Here is a 16,630-nt window from a genome sequence, read left to right on the forward strand (position 1 = left end):
TTCTGCCAAAATCTAGCGTCTGAAAGCAGGGACTTAAGCACCTTCACTGTGCTTGGCTCTCAAAGGAAATTTTTACTTTTTCCTCTGGAGTATAAGAACTGTCCAGGATTGTTCTCTGACCATGTGACATCAATATTACATGATATTCATTCTGAGGCGTTGTCCTATGTGGATGACATGTATCTCACAAATGACAACCTCAACACACAATTAGCCAGGGGGAATCACATTGTATTGGGATTACCCCCACAGGGCTACAAATTCAATTTCAAGAAAACCAAATCTGTTTTTCTTAGTGTTCTATTTTTATGCTACATATAATCAGGTGAGGGCAAGAGTCCCGCAATTTCTAGAAAAATTAGCACAACTACAACCTCCAAATACCATCAAGAAACTACAGTCATTGTTGGGCTTCTTCAATTTTGGCAAAACCTACATTCCTGAATATGCACAATGTTTAAAACCTCTTTATGACTTAATACACCGAGACTTCTCAAGCAAATATTGGAACCCGAACATACACACATGCATTCGTAGAGCATAACAATTAGACATGCTTGAAGCAAAACACTTATACATGTGACAACAAAACAAACTTGGTAATCAGGGTAATTCCTGGTGCCATTGGGTTTCCCTATGCCACATTTAATGAGGATGACAGGAAACCCATAGCATACAAATCACATTTGTACTCTAATGCAGAACAATGCTCTGCACCAACAGAAAAAATACTGACTGCTGTTAAGATGGCTATCATTAAGGAGAGGCCGATTTCCCAGGGGAAATGCACTAATGAAATCACCCCGATACCGGCCCTAGAGGCTGTAACAAAAATCAAGCATTTTTAAACGCAAAAGCATTACATCCGTGTTGGATTCAATGGGCAACACCGCTGGTTGCCACTGATGTTGATTATGTTTTTGACCCAAAACTTCAGGCCCCAGAATTTCTTCAATATGAACTTGAGTACCCCATATCCACTAACATCTTGATTAATATCAAATCATTATTTATACTGATGGTCCAGCACAACCAGCTGTACTAAACATCAGTACCCTGCGGCTTGCGCACCTGTCAAAGGAGTAATGAGGGATGGTAAACTCCACCCTCTACATACCTAACAGGAAGCCCTTACCAAAAGCATATCCTGCAAAATATCCCTACCACTTAAGTGGCCAAAGCATTACATTTTCAACAATTCCAGGGGTGGGTGATCGTGGGATACCCCAACCAAGACCAGAGATTAGATCTCATCAAAGCAGTGCAAGAGGGTGTTGCTTCTGTCCATGCTGGTGTGGCTGCTATCATCCTCCTATTGCAAAAATGCTATTGGTGGCCAGGTCCATACAAGCAGACCAAGCAATATGTCCTTTGCTGTGACATCTTCCAAGAAATCAAAGGGTCCACTATCAAACATCCACTGCAGACACCCCTCTTAGTTTCAAACAAACCATTACAATGTGCGTACCTGGACCATTGTGGTCCCTTACAACCTGATGGTCAAACAAATACATCTAAGTTGGTGTAGATTCATGCTGCAGATTTCCATAGGTATGGCCACAACGATTGGCTGATGCTTTAACTGTTATTAAAGATTTGCAAGTCTTATTGGGACATATGCTGTTGCAGCATTCCACTCGAACTAGGGCCCTGTTTTTGCCTCTATGGCACTCAGAGACAACATGGCAACAATAGGGTGTGTCCAACTGCATTTCTCGTCTCCCTACTATCCCCAGGGAAATTTGGTTGTGGAGTGGAAACACCAAGACTTAAAGCAAGCATTAAAAGCAATAGTATTATGTTCTAGTAGTAGTAGGCCTATATGGGGTTCAGAGAGCACTAAACAAATCTGCCTATAAGGTCCTTAGGAGGACGTACCTCTTATAAGGTCTTGTTTAGGATACATATGTATGTCCTAGATCTTGATGGCCAGGGTGCGTTAACAGGAAATATACCTTTTGACATAAATGAACGTGACGCTGTTTTACTGGAAACATAACAGTCCATTGATGAAAATTCATCTACATACGCTGCCTCCTTGGGTATGAGGAATTTGCCAACAACATCCACCGGCTAGATTCCTAGTGTGTAAAACAGTTACTGTAAAAAAGGAGTTTGGCCCATCACATTGAGCACTGGTTCCAGTTTTAGGAATACATGGAACTAGAAGTGTCATTCTACCACCGCCACCTCTTCTAAAGAGAATCACTTTGTTTCAATTGACAACATCAAACCGTACCATGTGGCCGATCCTGCACAGTAGAACAAGAGGATTCCTGGGTAGTTTCCATACCTCTTACTACCCCACCGGATGTACCTCTTCAAGCACTCAATGATGCTCCAACACTAAACAGTGCTACAACTATCACCACGAGCTAGGGGAAGGGGGAGAATGAACTTTTGTTAATTCCGGTCACCACTTCATCAACAAGAAATGTCCAAGATGTAGATCTCTAATATTACAATGCAACACAAACAGATGACATTGGTTATTATAAACCACCACTGGGGACATCTACCGGGTCTGCACCGGCTCCAGTTTTTGCACAGACTGCTTCTAATTACTTTGCTGACATTGATGACTTTTATTCAAACTGTTCAGCATCAGCAACTGCACTTGTATTAAGACCAAATACACTTTTCACCTGGCTTAAAAATAATTATGTGATTCATCCATGCCGTTATCTGTGGATATTACTGACACTGCTTGCCTTTCTGCTTTGGATTGGGTTTGTCATTGTTTTTTTTTCTGCTGATTCATGGTCACTATCTCCCTGAATTCTCTGCTGTTCAACTGGTGGATGAGGTTTTAACACCTTACCTACATCACATAAGGTCCAAAGAGACATGTCCCTTGTGAACATATCAGCCGTTCCAATTCCATATGGGATTGTTTGGGATAATGTACTGTATTATATCTTTGGCCCTACAAACGTTATTCAAATTCCATATGTTTTCAAAGCATTTATGAATTATAATATTACACCGGGGGTTGTTTATGATTACTGGGATGTAAAAACAGTTGATTCTATGCTTTCTTAGCTTGAATATTACACTGTATTTGAAAGTGAAGATGGTTATATTACAACAGAGAATTATGGGGAAATGTTTTGCTATCACCATCATGGACATCATTTTCTACACAGAGCTGGTACCCCAATAACGCAATGGGAACACTGTCCAACTCCACCAGAGGGAAGTTACAAAACATACATAGAAAAGTTTGCATATCTTACTGGGCATGATGTTAGGAATGCTAAGTCATATTATTTCAATTTACCTCCCTCTATAGCAAGATAAATATTGCTAACTGACATCAAATTGATTTATTCAGATTCCTTTGTTTCTCAGATGGCCCTCGAGGGCTATGAGTTTTGGAAACAATCAATTGATTTAAAGAGTGAGTGGGGAACACGAGATTGGCAAATACAGAGTAGGGTAGATTTATTTAGAGCATGCCTTTTTATGATACAGTGCAGCAAACAAGTTGCCCTGGGTTATCAAAAATGAAAGAGCTGAATATGCCCAGTATTCCCACCTTTGCAAAACTTGGCAGCTGGCAAATGATTTTTAATGTCACCGAAGACAGCTCAATAGTTGGGTTCAGAACGGAACTATAATTCACTACTTTCACTTCCCGATAGGTGGTTATTGTGGCCAGTGGTTGTCAGGTACATTTTGTAGACTCCATGTAGGGTTTTAGAGTGAGACGACCGGGCACTCATTATGTCAATACACAAAACTTAGGTATTGTCATAACATACAGTGACTCACATGCCGAGGCAGAATAGGAGATGCAAAATGTATTTCAATCCATTTATTAAAGCAATTGCATCCTATTATAAAAAGCATGAGCTGCGATCATTAAGCATATGAAACATTAAACAGTGATCATCATTACGATTAGTGTGAAGGAGACAAACAACCCCACGATATTTGGATGATCCTAAAAGCCTAATAATTCCTACCTACACCCTATGGCTAAAATCTGAGAGCAATGAGGTGGTAATTCTTCTACCTCTCTCGATCTAAGATCCCCATATCTGAAGAGGCTGGAAAGGGTCTGCCTTTTGTCTGAATGGCAATCCTCCTGGGTAGCTGAAGAGTCAGCACCAGGATCAGCCCAGTTGTCAATGGAATGTGTGCGTCGGGGGTAGGTCGTCACTGGAATACCCTCTGCCACCCCTTAGGCCTGTGTGATGTTTATATCATAAAACCTGCATTGTTCTAAGAACAGGCCTGGTGTGAGAATATTTCCAGGAACTGACCCTTGCGCTTCTTGAGTAACACCATGAGTTAGAAAATCATGCACCAAACATGACAGCCTTGAACAGGGCCTCTAGGCTGACTTTGAACATCAGCTGCTTTGATTTCTTTGTATTGGCATGTGTGTGGCCATCTTGGGTGGAGCCTGGCTCCTGCTATTAATTTGCAAAGAGTTCCAGGTTCATAGTCCAGTTTTATTCTGTTTATGATTTTATTTCACAAGTTTATTTTAGCTCTGTTGTTCTTTACCAGTACGTCTTATATGCAGGAGAGCCTGTTAGGTAGGATAGGGGTTGCTGAACCCCAGTTTGTCATTTTATTTTCCTCATGTTCCTTCTCAATGAGAAGGTTTCAACCTCGTAAGCAGGCTATGTGCCATATGATGGGCCATTTAGTGGACCAGGTAATGCGTCCACGCAGGTACCTCTAGGCTGAATTTGATCATCGGCAGCTTTGATTTCCTTGTAGTGGCACGCTGTGTGGCTATCTTGGGAAGTGCCTGGCTCCCGGTCTTAATTTGCACTGAGTTCTGGGTTGACAACCCAGTTTTATTCTGTTTATAATTTTATTTCACCTACTTAATTTAGCTTTGTTAATCTTTACCAGTATGTCTTATCTGCATGGGAGCCTGTTACATAGGATAGGGACTGCAGGACCCCAGTTTAGCATTTTATTTTCCCCATGTTTTTTCTCGCAGAGCCAGGTTTCAACCTTGTAAGCTGACCATGCCCACAACCAAACCCCCTATGATGGGCCATTTAGTAGACCGCATAGCATCTCCGTGCAGCAGCCTCAAGGCTGACTTTGAACATCGGCTGCTTTTATTTCCTTGTAGCGGCACGCTGTGTGGCCATCTTGGGAGGTGCCTAGCTCCCACTCTGAATTTGTGGCGAGTTCCAGGTGGACAGCCCAATTTTATTGTGTTTATGATTTTTATTTCACCCGTATATTTTAGCTTTGTTATTCTTTACCAGTACGTCCTACCTGCAGAGAGGGCTGTTAGGTAGGATGTGGGTTGCTGGACCCCAGTTTGGCATTTTATTTTCCCTGTGTTTTTTTCTCACTGAGGCAGGTTCCAGCTCGTAAGCTGTCCATGCCCATACCCCCTATGACGGGCCATTTAGTGGACTGGGTAGTGCCTCCAAACAGCACACTCATGCTGTGGACGGATCCCAAGTGAGACAAAGGCAAGCCCCTGTGCTCATGTCTGCAGGCGTACTGCCCCATGTGCCAGGACCTCTGACCATTTCACTATCCAAACCTACTCAACAAATGAGCTGATGTCTATTGGCAGCATTAGTAAGCTTTCATCCTACAAGTCCTATAACTGTCATTTAAATGCAAACTGTAATTTTAGCTCCTCAGGTTGTAACCATGGGCCAGATGTATGAAAGTATTTTTTTTGCATTCGCAAACGGTGCGAATGCAAAATGCCAGTTCAGAATGTATGATATACATTCTGAACGCAATTTTAAGGAATAGCTGAAATAGCGATTCCTTAAAATTGCGACCCTGTTTCGAGAGTCGCAAATTGCGACTCTCTAAATTAGAAATTGCAAATAAGGATTCCTTATTTGCGATTTTTTAGCACATGTATGAAGCAATTCCTAAATGCGATTTTGGCATTTAGGAATCGCTAATTACCACCAAGTTGAACTTGGTGGTAACCATGTGCAAAATTTAAAAATGCATTTAAAATGCATTTTTAAATTGTACATGTAAAACACACATGCCTTTTTGGCATGTGTGCACCTTACATGTCCCCCCAAAAAATGTTGGAGTGCAGCAGAGGGGGCCTTAGCCCCCCAGCACCCTGGGGTTTTGCATTTCCAAAATTGCGATTTCTGGTTCAGAAATCGCAATTTTGGAAATGTCAAAAATTTGCAGATATGGGCCAACAGGCCCATAGCTGCGAATGAGGCCGGTATTGCAATTTGCGATTCGGTATTAGCTTTTGCGATTTTTAAGAAATCGCTATTACCGAATCGCAAATGTGATACATGGCACTTTGCGATTCGGAAATAGCGATTTCTTAAAAATCGCTATTTCCGAATCGCAAAGGGCCGTGATGATACATCTGGCCCTATGTCTTCAATCCTAATGTTCTAACAACAACTCTGGATTGAATCCAGGACCCTTCTCTTTATACAGTAAATCAGTTGATGGGTTGCTCACCTGCGTACTATTCAACACGAGATCCCTCTTGAAGCACAAATATGAATTTGCTGAATTCATGGATAGTTATGCCCCAGACATTATATTACTTATGGAAACATGGTTGGATGAGGCATCTGACCCTGAGATGAAAATTGCTATCCCTGATGGGTTTGCAGTGCATAGATTACATAGAATTGGTAAACAGTGGGTGGGGGTGAATAGAGATAATTTATCACAATCATTGTAAAACCAGTTTCATCCTTGTCTCACATTTAGAGGGGGGAAGCCTTAGTGTTTGACATTTAATCCAACAAGTAAACAGTATTTAACCTTTCTTTGATATACTGCCCACCGGGCCCAAGGAAAAATTGTGAAAACTTTCTTCGAATCTTGTCTTGAGTTCCAAAATTTTACCTTGTTGGGAGATTTCAATTTTCATTTAGATATGGAAGTTAACAATGAAACTGAGTAAATGGACGTATCCACAAAGCTAATTATACCCTTGATGGGATTTCTACTAATAATCCAGCATTAAAGTTCGAAAAAAGTACTACCTCTGACATGGACAGATCACAACACAGTCTTTTTTAAATTAGCTGTTCCAGCTAATAAACTCAGCAACACAAATCTGGGGAAATTATCAAAATATGTCCTTGGCAAAAAATCAATAAATCTGAATTAGAAATAGCCTTGAACAATGATAGCTGGATAGATTACATGGCTAGCTCCTGGAAAAAAATATAAAAAAGGTGTAGAAAAAGACCATCCACTCCCTGGTATTGTCTGGAATTAAGAAAACTGAAAGAAAAGTGTAGCGCACAAGAACAGAGATGGAGGAAGGATTATGGAATTGAAGAGAAAATCAAATACAAATCAGTCTGTGATGAGTATAACATGTTTATCATTACAGAAAAAAACAAATACGTCTTTGAAAAAATAGGTACTACTAAAAACTCAACCACTGAATTATTCAAAATGATTACTACTCTTTCAAACTTTAACAAAGTAAATCATTCTTTCCAGACCAAATTCTTTAGGATAAACTGGAAGATTTAAACAGTGTCTATGATGAATTTGCTGCTAGTCAAAATACAAACCTCCCAGATAATTCTTCTAATTTACTACTTGTGGAAATTTATGAAAATCTTGATAGAACTGAAGTCCCAAGTGGTCTACTCAATTTTTCTTCTCTAAGAGAGATTAAAGTAAAAATACTGTTAGAAACAATCAAATCTGATTCCCCTTTCAACCCCTGTTTGCCCTGTGTTCTGCACTTGGTCTTGGGTACCATTGTGGCTAACCTGATGGAACTTTTGAATAACATATTGATTTTGGGGCAATTTCTAACTGCCTGGCAAAAAGTGTCGGTCCTTCCAATCCTAAAAAAGCCTTTTCAGGACCCTACTGTCATCAAGACTTAGGTGTTCATTTCCACTTCAGTGGTCTTTTCGTAAGATCGCCGAAGCCGTGGATGGCGAAGACCACCACATTATGACATTGTGCCAATTTCGGGCGGAAATACAACACTGTCACCTGGCCGACATCGTAATAGAGGTGGTTTCCAGCACCGGCACCGCCTTGCCAACAGGCCGCCGCCTGCTGTATTATGATCCATAATACAGCGTGGCGGTGTCCTACATGGCGGTGCAATGCTGCCTGTGAAAAGCGCTGGGACCCATAACCTCTTGGATGGCCACCTCGCCAAATCAGGTAAGTTGATCATCCGAATGGGGGATGGGGTGTTGTGTGAACGTGTGTGGTGTCTGTGTATGAATGCGGGGTGGGTGAGGGGGTGTCTATGTGTGTGTTTGTGAGTGCGTTTATGCCGAGGGGGTGTTGTTGGTGTGAGTGCGTGTATGGCGAGGGGGGTGTTGTGTATGTGTGTGAGTGCATGGTTGTGTGTGTGAATGTGGACGGGGAAGGAGGTGTCTGAGTGTGTGCATGTGAGTGTATGTGTCTGAGTGCGCGTGTTTGAGTGAATGGGTGAATGTGAGTGCTTGTGTGCGGTGTGCGAGTGAATGGGTATATCTGAGTGCGTGTTTGGGTGCGAGTGTGTGGGGGAGTATGTAAGCGAATACATGGGTGGGTGGGGGTGCGTGTATGTAGGTATGTGGTCATGTGGGGGGTGTCTGACAGCAAAAGGAATGGAGATTGCTGTTGCCGGGTGCATGTCTGATGAGTCCTAATACCAATGGCGGTATGGCAGCTACTGCCGGGCCGGAGGTGTTCACTTACGGCCCAGTAGTACGACCGCCTTGGCAGTACAAACAGCATTTGGATGGTTTGGCTTCGGCCAGACTGCCAAAGTCGTAATATGGCGGTCTTCACCATTGGCCCGACGGCGGTAAGACTATCACTGCGAGTCATGTGGTTCAAGGACCGCCAGACTCGAAATGAGGGCCTTAATGTCCTATATCCCATTTGCCACTTCCTGAAAAAATATGGGAAAAGCTTTAAATGAAGAACTAATGGCCTAATTGGACTTCAACAATGTTTTAGATCCTTCCTAGCACGGCTTTAGGCCAAAACATTATACTGAATCAGCCTTTGTTTTCGCAACAGAGGAGATCCAACAGTTGGTTGATGAGGGATGAAGGGCTGCACTGATCCTATTGGACCTCACAGCCACCTTTGATACAATCACCCATTCTGTGCATATCAACCGGCTGGAGAGGGCCGTAACTGGAGCTGCAGCCCTTGCCATTCTCAGTTCCTTCCTATCCAACAGAGAGCAAATTGTAGCGACTGGGGGTTATAAATCCAATCTTTTTACCCTTCCATGTGGAGTGCCTCAGGGGGTCTTCATTGTCCCCTATGTTTTTTAATGTTTTATGTCACCCCCCTGGTGAAACTCATTCAATCATATGGTGTTTCTGCTATATCATATGCAGACAATACACAAATAGTGGTATCGATTTCTTCTGATTTCAAAGTTGTTGCCAATAATTTCAATAATTGTTTGCATCATATTACAATTTGAATGAAGGAAAACTTTTTAAAGTTAGATACTGAGCAAAATGAGGTGATCCTTTTAGGAAAGGATATTTTGTTTTTGATCCATGCATGGTGACCAGTAAATCTTGGCCCGTTTCCATCCCTGGTCCAGAAGGTGAAAAATCTGAGGGTTGTAGTTGCTGAAATGCTGTTTCTTTTTTAACAGATTAACCATATCACATCTTCCTGTTTCTATTTAATCAAGATCTTAAAAAAGGTTCTTTCCTTCATCCTCTTTGATATGCAAAAAATTGTGGTAGTGGCACTTGTCCTATCTAGGATAGATTATTGCAATGCACTTTACATGGGAGTTAATAAACATCTTTAATCCAATCTTCAGTCGCTACAAAATGAGGCTCCAAGTTTGCTTTTGAAAGTCCCCAAGTTCAGCTCCATTACTAAGGAAATTTGTGATCTTCATTAGCTGCCCATCTCTAGAAGGGTAAAATGTAAGGCCCTCCTCATACTGCACAAAGCATTGCATGGCAATGGCCCTCTCTATTTTCAAAAGATCTTTAAGTGGAATTCCCCATGTTGTAAGTTAGGATCCTCTGCGACCAAACTGGTGACCATTCCCAAAATAAAGAAGCCCGTATGGGGAGGAAGAAGCTTCTCAATTCTAGCTTGTAAACTCTGGAATTCTTTGCCCTAGTCCATGAGATCTCAAACAAATCTTGTCTTTTTCAGGAAATCATTAAAGACATGGCTCTTTGTTTCCAATTCTAAGTAGGCTTTTGTCTCTCAGTCCACCTGGGGGTCGCTAGCATCAAGACACTTCGGTATTCACATGCTTTAGAAAAGTGTAACTTACTGTACAAAGGGCTGATAAAATATGCTGATGAACGACTATGTCTTCTCATAACAAAATAGCTGATTAAAATATAAAACCAACAAGCTAAAAGCTGGCTGTGCTAAAAATATTAAATGAATATAAATGTGTCTACATGTAAAAGACACAGGCTACAGGCCTAATGCTAAAATAAGGGTTCCCAACCAGGCACTAAGGAGAACCCTTAACAGGTCAGTGCTCACACTTGTTTCAATAATCATTCAGCCTTGAGCTACATAATTTCCCCACAGGTTACTTGTTCTTCATCTGACATAGGATATCCCTAGAGCTCTGTTATTTCTGGATGTGCACAGAGGACGTCCAGTTAATCACAGAGCACTCGTGCTGTAAATTAGTTCAATTCTGCTGAATGCCTCTCATCAGTAAAACATATAGTTGCAGGCATACCTACGGGCCCTCAAAATGGTGGTTGGCATCATTACTAGTTTTCTGGCCACTGAAGCATTAAAAGCATTAGCTACATAGCATTGAATCATCACTGTCAGTCTACTTGGTTTCGACCAATCTCTCATGACTGGTATTTGGGTCTGTTCTGTCCCTTCTACTGAGGAATTTACTTATCCTTTATTACACAGACAGACATGCAGCATGAAGCTGGTTTTCAGTTACTACAACTCATCTCTTTATTCTTGCGTATTTGAACTGTCTGATTATTTGCTTGTGTTTCTTCCAACAAGCCCCAGACATGCAGGATTCATCACTGCTAGCTTCAGTCTTGTAAACTCATGCGTTGATGTTTAAAAGCTGCAACCTCAAGATCTGCTAGCATCAGTTCTGCAACTTACAGACTTGCATGCTCCAGACTTGTAACATTCCATTCAGCAACGTCAGTACTCAAAATCCAGCTACAGGTCCCACTTTACATTAAGAGGTTTGATTCTGTTGTCTTTGGCAGTACATCCAGGAAGGCATGCATGTGTTACTCATTTTGTTGCCATGGTTGACAGGGTGATTTCGGGAAGGGATTACCATCACTTCAAGACCATATAGAAAGAGATTTGTCATAAAATGCCACATCTGACCCTTGCCAATTTTTTATCCAGAAGAATATTGGACTCCAGCTGTGACCAACTAGCTTCTACTCTGATGTTCTCCATTGGCAACTTCAGTTATATCATCTGCACCTATGGGCCAGCTAACCACCACCAGGTAAGCAGGCACATTTGGCACTACACATGCCTCACTCCAAGCCTCAGAAAACCAAAGAACCCGAGTGCACCTGCATTTGATTTATTTGGTCTATTTCAGTATGTGAAGTACCTCTTTTTCTGAAAGTATCCTCTGCAACCAATCGGTTACCTTATCACAGTATTAACAGTCTACACCAAGGAGGTATAACTTTCCTCACTTAAAAAACAAAGGCAACTGGCCACAGCAAAACAACAGAAATGAGTAATAAAGCTTGAGGCAGTGAAAAATCAGAGGTGTGAATGTGATGGTAAGGTGAAGCAGCCTGGTGGTTGTTAAAAGTCAACAAAAGTTTTTTTTTTATAAATATGCTCACTTCTGTACATACAGTTTGTCGGAATATTTTGAAAAGGGATCAAAACAATGTACAATGTGCAGCCATACATAACGAGTGTTTTATGAACGAATAACATACCCGTTCTAGGAAACAAAACCCTACTCTATCCGGAGAACCAAGGCAGCTTTCAAGATTTTGTAAAAAGATTCTGAAAGGAAACAAGAGAGAAAACATAACAAATGTTATATACCACTTCAACTACTGTATGTAAATAATTATATGTACAACCACATATGTATTAATAATCATGTGTATAAGTAGCTATGTGCAAAAGTCTGTGCAAACGTTAAAATGCACATACTATAATATATTTGGCCATATTTATATGCATATATTTGTTTCGAGTCAAGTCAAGATCATATTGATGGAATGAACTATTCTCCTACTTGTTATGGAAGTCGTATATCTCAGGCATGTTTCCAAAGAGAATGTTCTTTGTGTTTCGCAGAGCAGGAGGCATGAACTCGATCATATCCGGACTCTCCATTTCAGCTCTGTAGCCCTGCAAAATGACATGAAAATGTAATAACCTTAAAGAGTCTATCAATGTGTGTTTTGTACACAACAATTAACACAAATGATTGCATTTATTATAATCAAAGTGCTCAGTCTACAAACTAGTCTTTCTATCTAACTACTTTGTTGTAATAACCTGAAAGTGTGCAAAATATTGTAAATACCCAGTGCAATCATGCAATATGACATGACTAGCCCTAAAAACACTTCAAGCTTATTTAAAAGACTCTGGGCCTGATTACAACCTTGGCGGATTAAATACTCTGTCACAAACATGACGGATATCCCACCCGCCGTTTTACAAGTTTTACAAGTTCCATAGGATATAATGGAACTTGTAATACGGCGGACAGGATATCTGTCACATTTGTGACAGAGTATCCCATCTGCCAAGATCGTAATCAGGCCTTCTGTGTTTTTGTACATTGAAGGATGCCAATGACAGGGGACCAACCAGCATTCTATGTAAATAATGACATGATGGGGGGAAGGCAGATACGCGGGCCACATGTGAAAGTACAAAGTGGACCGAAAAGTGGTGTCATGAAGGAACAGTGTTTCAGAAATAACAATTTCCAGTTTATTTTTATGTACAAACACAGACTGTCTATATCCAGAATACAACCAGTGGGTCATTGTCTAGGCAGGAGCTCTGGTTGATCAGTTTCAGCTTCACTTTAATATATCCAGTTGCTGCCATGTAATAAACTGTAATTAGGATAATATCAATTAGTTCCATTACATCTTTGGAGGGGGCATTGACAGCTTATGGTCTTTTTTTAGTTCCAGTTGACAGTTTTTATTTATTCAAGAGATATTTACTTGTCTTTTCCATTAGACAAACATAAAACATAGCTGAAAAACTCAATGCCACTGGAATTTCCACCAAAGCCCAATGAAAGAAATGTTTAAACATAAAAGGTTAAAGTTTAGGGCCTTATGAAGAAATCTGTTTTTCTTATTCATGGTCTGTGGGGAAAACTGTGGGGAAAAGTCTAAGGGGGTCATTCTGACCCCGGCGGTCTAGGTCGGCGGGAGCACCGCCGACAGACCGGCGGTGCCCCGCAGGGCATTCTGACCGCGGCGGTTCGGCCGCGGTCAGATGCGGGAACCGGCGGTCTCCCGCCGGTTTCCCGCTGCCCTGCGCCGCCATGGGGATTCTGACACCCCTACCGCCATCCTGTTCCTTTACGGGTCTCCCGCCAGGAACAGGAGGGCGGTAGGGGGTGCTGCGGGGCCCCTGGGGGCCCCTGCAGTGCCCATGCCAATGGCAATGGCATGGGCACTGCAGGGGCCCCCGTAAGAGGGCCCCACAAAGTATTTCAGTGTCTGCTTTGCAGACACTGAAATACGCGACGGGTGCCACTGCACCCGTCGCACCTTCCCACTACGCCGGCTCAATTCTGAGCCGGCGTCCTCGTGGGAAGGTTGATTTGCCCTGGGCTGGCGGGCGGCCTTTTGGCGGCCGCCCGCCAGACCAGGGCAAATCCCAAAATACCCTCAGCGGTCTTTCGACCGCGGAGCGGTATTTTGGTGGGGGAAGTCTGGCGGGCGGCCTCCGCCGCCCGCCGGACTTAGAATCACCCCCTAAGTGTAGAAGTTGGGTCTGTGAATCATTTACTTTCCTAGATGCTGTTCACGTTGGAGAAATTCTGTGAGATACATATGTATACATATGTTAATGAAAGCAATGAAACAATTTGTGAAGCTACCCCTAGATAAACAATATTGTGAAGAGAAATTAGAGGGATAATCAATATATCAACCAACTCAAAACTGATGGGTAGCCATGCACAATGTACTCTATGCCACACCTTTGACAGGTGCCCTGCATCTGCCGATCTTCTGGACAACGTGTCTTTCTCCATAACAACATATGCAGTATAGTTAATTCCCTCACTTATGCTGTCACTATGGGGTATCTGCAACCCTCCCCAACTGTACTGTTCTCAAACATTAGACACCATGATCCAACTTTTCTTGAAGAAGGACCAACATGCACTTAGGACCGTTAGATGACTAAAACATTTTCTATAGAACAGTTGTGAACCATGTCTTTCATTGATGGCAATGCTTGGTATGTAACACTGGCTTACTACTTACTATGACAATTTCCTAGTCCTGTCTGCCATCATACGCTGGGCTGGAATCAGGGCAGCTGCATATCACCACTGTTAGCATCTAACTTAGCGGTGGCTGGGCAAGAGTTTTTAGTATGAAGCACTTCTAAGCCGTTTCATTATAAATGCTACAAAACAGTCAATGATTTGAAGTTGCTCTAAATTAAATACATTAGAGTGGAATTCTAATTTATTATGGTGCCTGATTGAATGGATCTAATTACATTGAAATGTATTTTATCCCCGATTTACATAAACAAATCTTCAAGCTTATTGTCATGACATTGTGGGATGTTTATTTTTTAATATTCACAAATAATTTGGAATTTTTGTGTTGTATGTAAACAATTAGTGTCAGTAACACAAGTATTCTCCAGTGTTCTTATACTGTGCTTCTAACCATCTTTCATGGACTTCTGTAATAGTTTTGGAGCTCAAATGCTTCCCTAGAAAGCTCTAAACCTCAAAAAAACAGCTTTCCTTTCTAGCTACCAAACCATCTTTGGAGGCTCAAGCGATCTTACAATCAGAAACTCCCTATACTTTAAAATCACTCAAATGTACACCTAATGTTAGTGAACTTTCTTGCAACTAGGCAGCAAATACTGTGGTATTTGTTGTCTTGTGGAAGAATGAAAACATTTATCTTTCATAGCTTCATGAAATACTAACTTTCCTTACTGAATTATTGATTTGTGCAAAGCACTCAACAAAGTCAGATGACTAATTAAGCACACAAGGAGGAGCCCGTGTATGACTTACAGCAGGGAAAGTGTGAGTTTCAAGAAGCAGTGGTGTGCTAACAGTTACAGGGGGACCTGGCTTGCAACCTCTGAAAGTAACAAAGATTCTGTTCTGAGTGGTCAATCCGTGGGCATCGGGTTGCTTGGTATGGGAGCAACAACTTGTTGCACTTTCAAAATGGCAGGCACCCATTTCCTTCAGAGATTGGCTAAAGGGAATGACTTGTTTTAGTAGTGTTTATCTTGGTTCCATTTTCTTTGCAGTAGGTGTCTAGTTCATCTAGGGACATTTGAAGCCCCCCGCCATTTCATCTAAGAGCATAGTATCATCTGATTACTGTAAGATTTTGGCCTGCTCATTTGCACTATGGCCGGCTCATTTGGGGGCAGGCTGAATGGAGAGTTTTACACCATATGCTTGAAAGATAACTATGCACGTAATGCCATTACATCAAGCCAGTAATGAGGTGTGCAATGTAGTTTTGGATTTTGGTTCTCTTGGTTTGGCTGAACATTTTAGTAAAAGGATTTCTGATATAATGGTCTATGAATGGGCAGATGACAGTATGTACCAAGGCAATTCAGCGAGGAAGTGACAACAATTGGAGTGAGGGTATAGAGATGGAAGAATACAGACCTGGAAAAGGCCATTCAATCTGCAACCTTGTGGGTTCTAAAACCCTAAGGAACACAGTACACCTTTGGAGGTGGCATGAATCCAAAGTTATAAATAAGAGAGTCAAATGCTTGACATTCTTATCCTTGTTAAAAATTATTTTATGTGAATGGCATCAATGGAATCCATTTATGCATGGAGTCTGAGATTGTGATTGTCAAAATTGAAATCAAATGGGATGATATATGCATTGATTTAAAAAAAAAAAAAGAGAGTGAAGTCCCTTGGGTAGGTGATTTTATAAGTTACCAAAAAGAATTAGTACATTTTAACCTGGTAAGTGGAAACTGACAGAGGACCGGAACCATTGTGCGGGAATTGCTTAGAGTTATCTGAGGCAATTTAGAAATGTCTTGTATCCAGCAAATAAAAAACAGGAGTGTGGGGAAGAAAGCAGAGGCATGGCTTTGATTCATGAGGGATAGAAGTTCCTTTTCTACTAGTTTTTCAAGAGTGGTGGGTCACGCATGTTGGACTTGGCTCTTTCTGCAGTTATCCACAAACATTTTGCACTCACCCTCCTGTTTTCTGAACCTGTTTTTATTGGCTTTTAGGAGTTTTACCACAGCTAACCAGTGCTAAAGTGCTTGTGCTTGCTCGTTTAAACATGCTAAAATTGGCTAACACCCAATTGGCATATTTAATTTAGGTCATTGCATAGTTCCTAGAGAGGGTGCTATATTAGGTACTTATGAATCCCTGCTTTCATTTTCATATCACAAATGGTTTATTATCATAAACATTTTGCTATTCAGAAATTGAGGAAAGATAAATGAATACTAG

At 41.5% G+C, this 16,630-nt stretch overlaps 1 protein-coding gene across 3 annotated transcripts in view; it reads right to left on the minus strand.

Moving 5' to 3' along the window:
- MCF2 (MCF.2 cell line derived transforming sequence) overlaps window positions 1–16,630 on the minus strand; it is a 795,890-nt gene that overhangs the window by 163,733 nt on the left and 615,527 nt on the right. For all 3 annotated transcript variants that reach the window (XM_069212449.1, XM_069212451.1, XM_069212450.1), the window contains 2 exons: window positions 12,179–12,294; window positions 11,871–11,940 (listed from right to left, as the gene is read on the minus strand). In XM_069212449.1, the coding sequence (XP_069068550.1) occupies window positions 11,871–11,940; window positions 12,179–12,294 (186 nt within the window). The remainder of the gene's footprint in view (window positions 1–11,870; window positions 11,941–12,178; window positions 12,295–16,630) is intronic.

Source organism: Pleurodeles waltl, chromosome 2_1 (assembly GCF_031143425.1).
Source record: "Pleurodeles waltl isolate 20211129_DDA chromosome 2_1, aPleWal1.hap1.20221129, whole genome shotgun sequence".
NCBI classification, from domain to species: Eukaryota; Metazoa; Chordata; class Amphibia; order Caudata; family Salamandridae; genus Pleurodeles; species Pleurodeles waltl.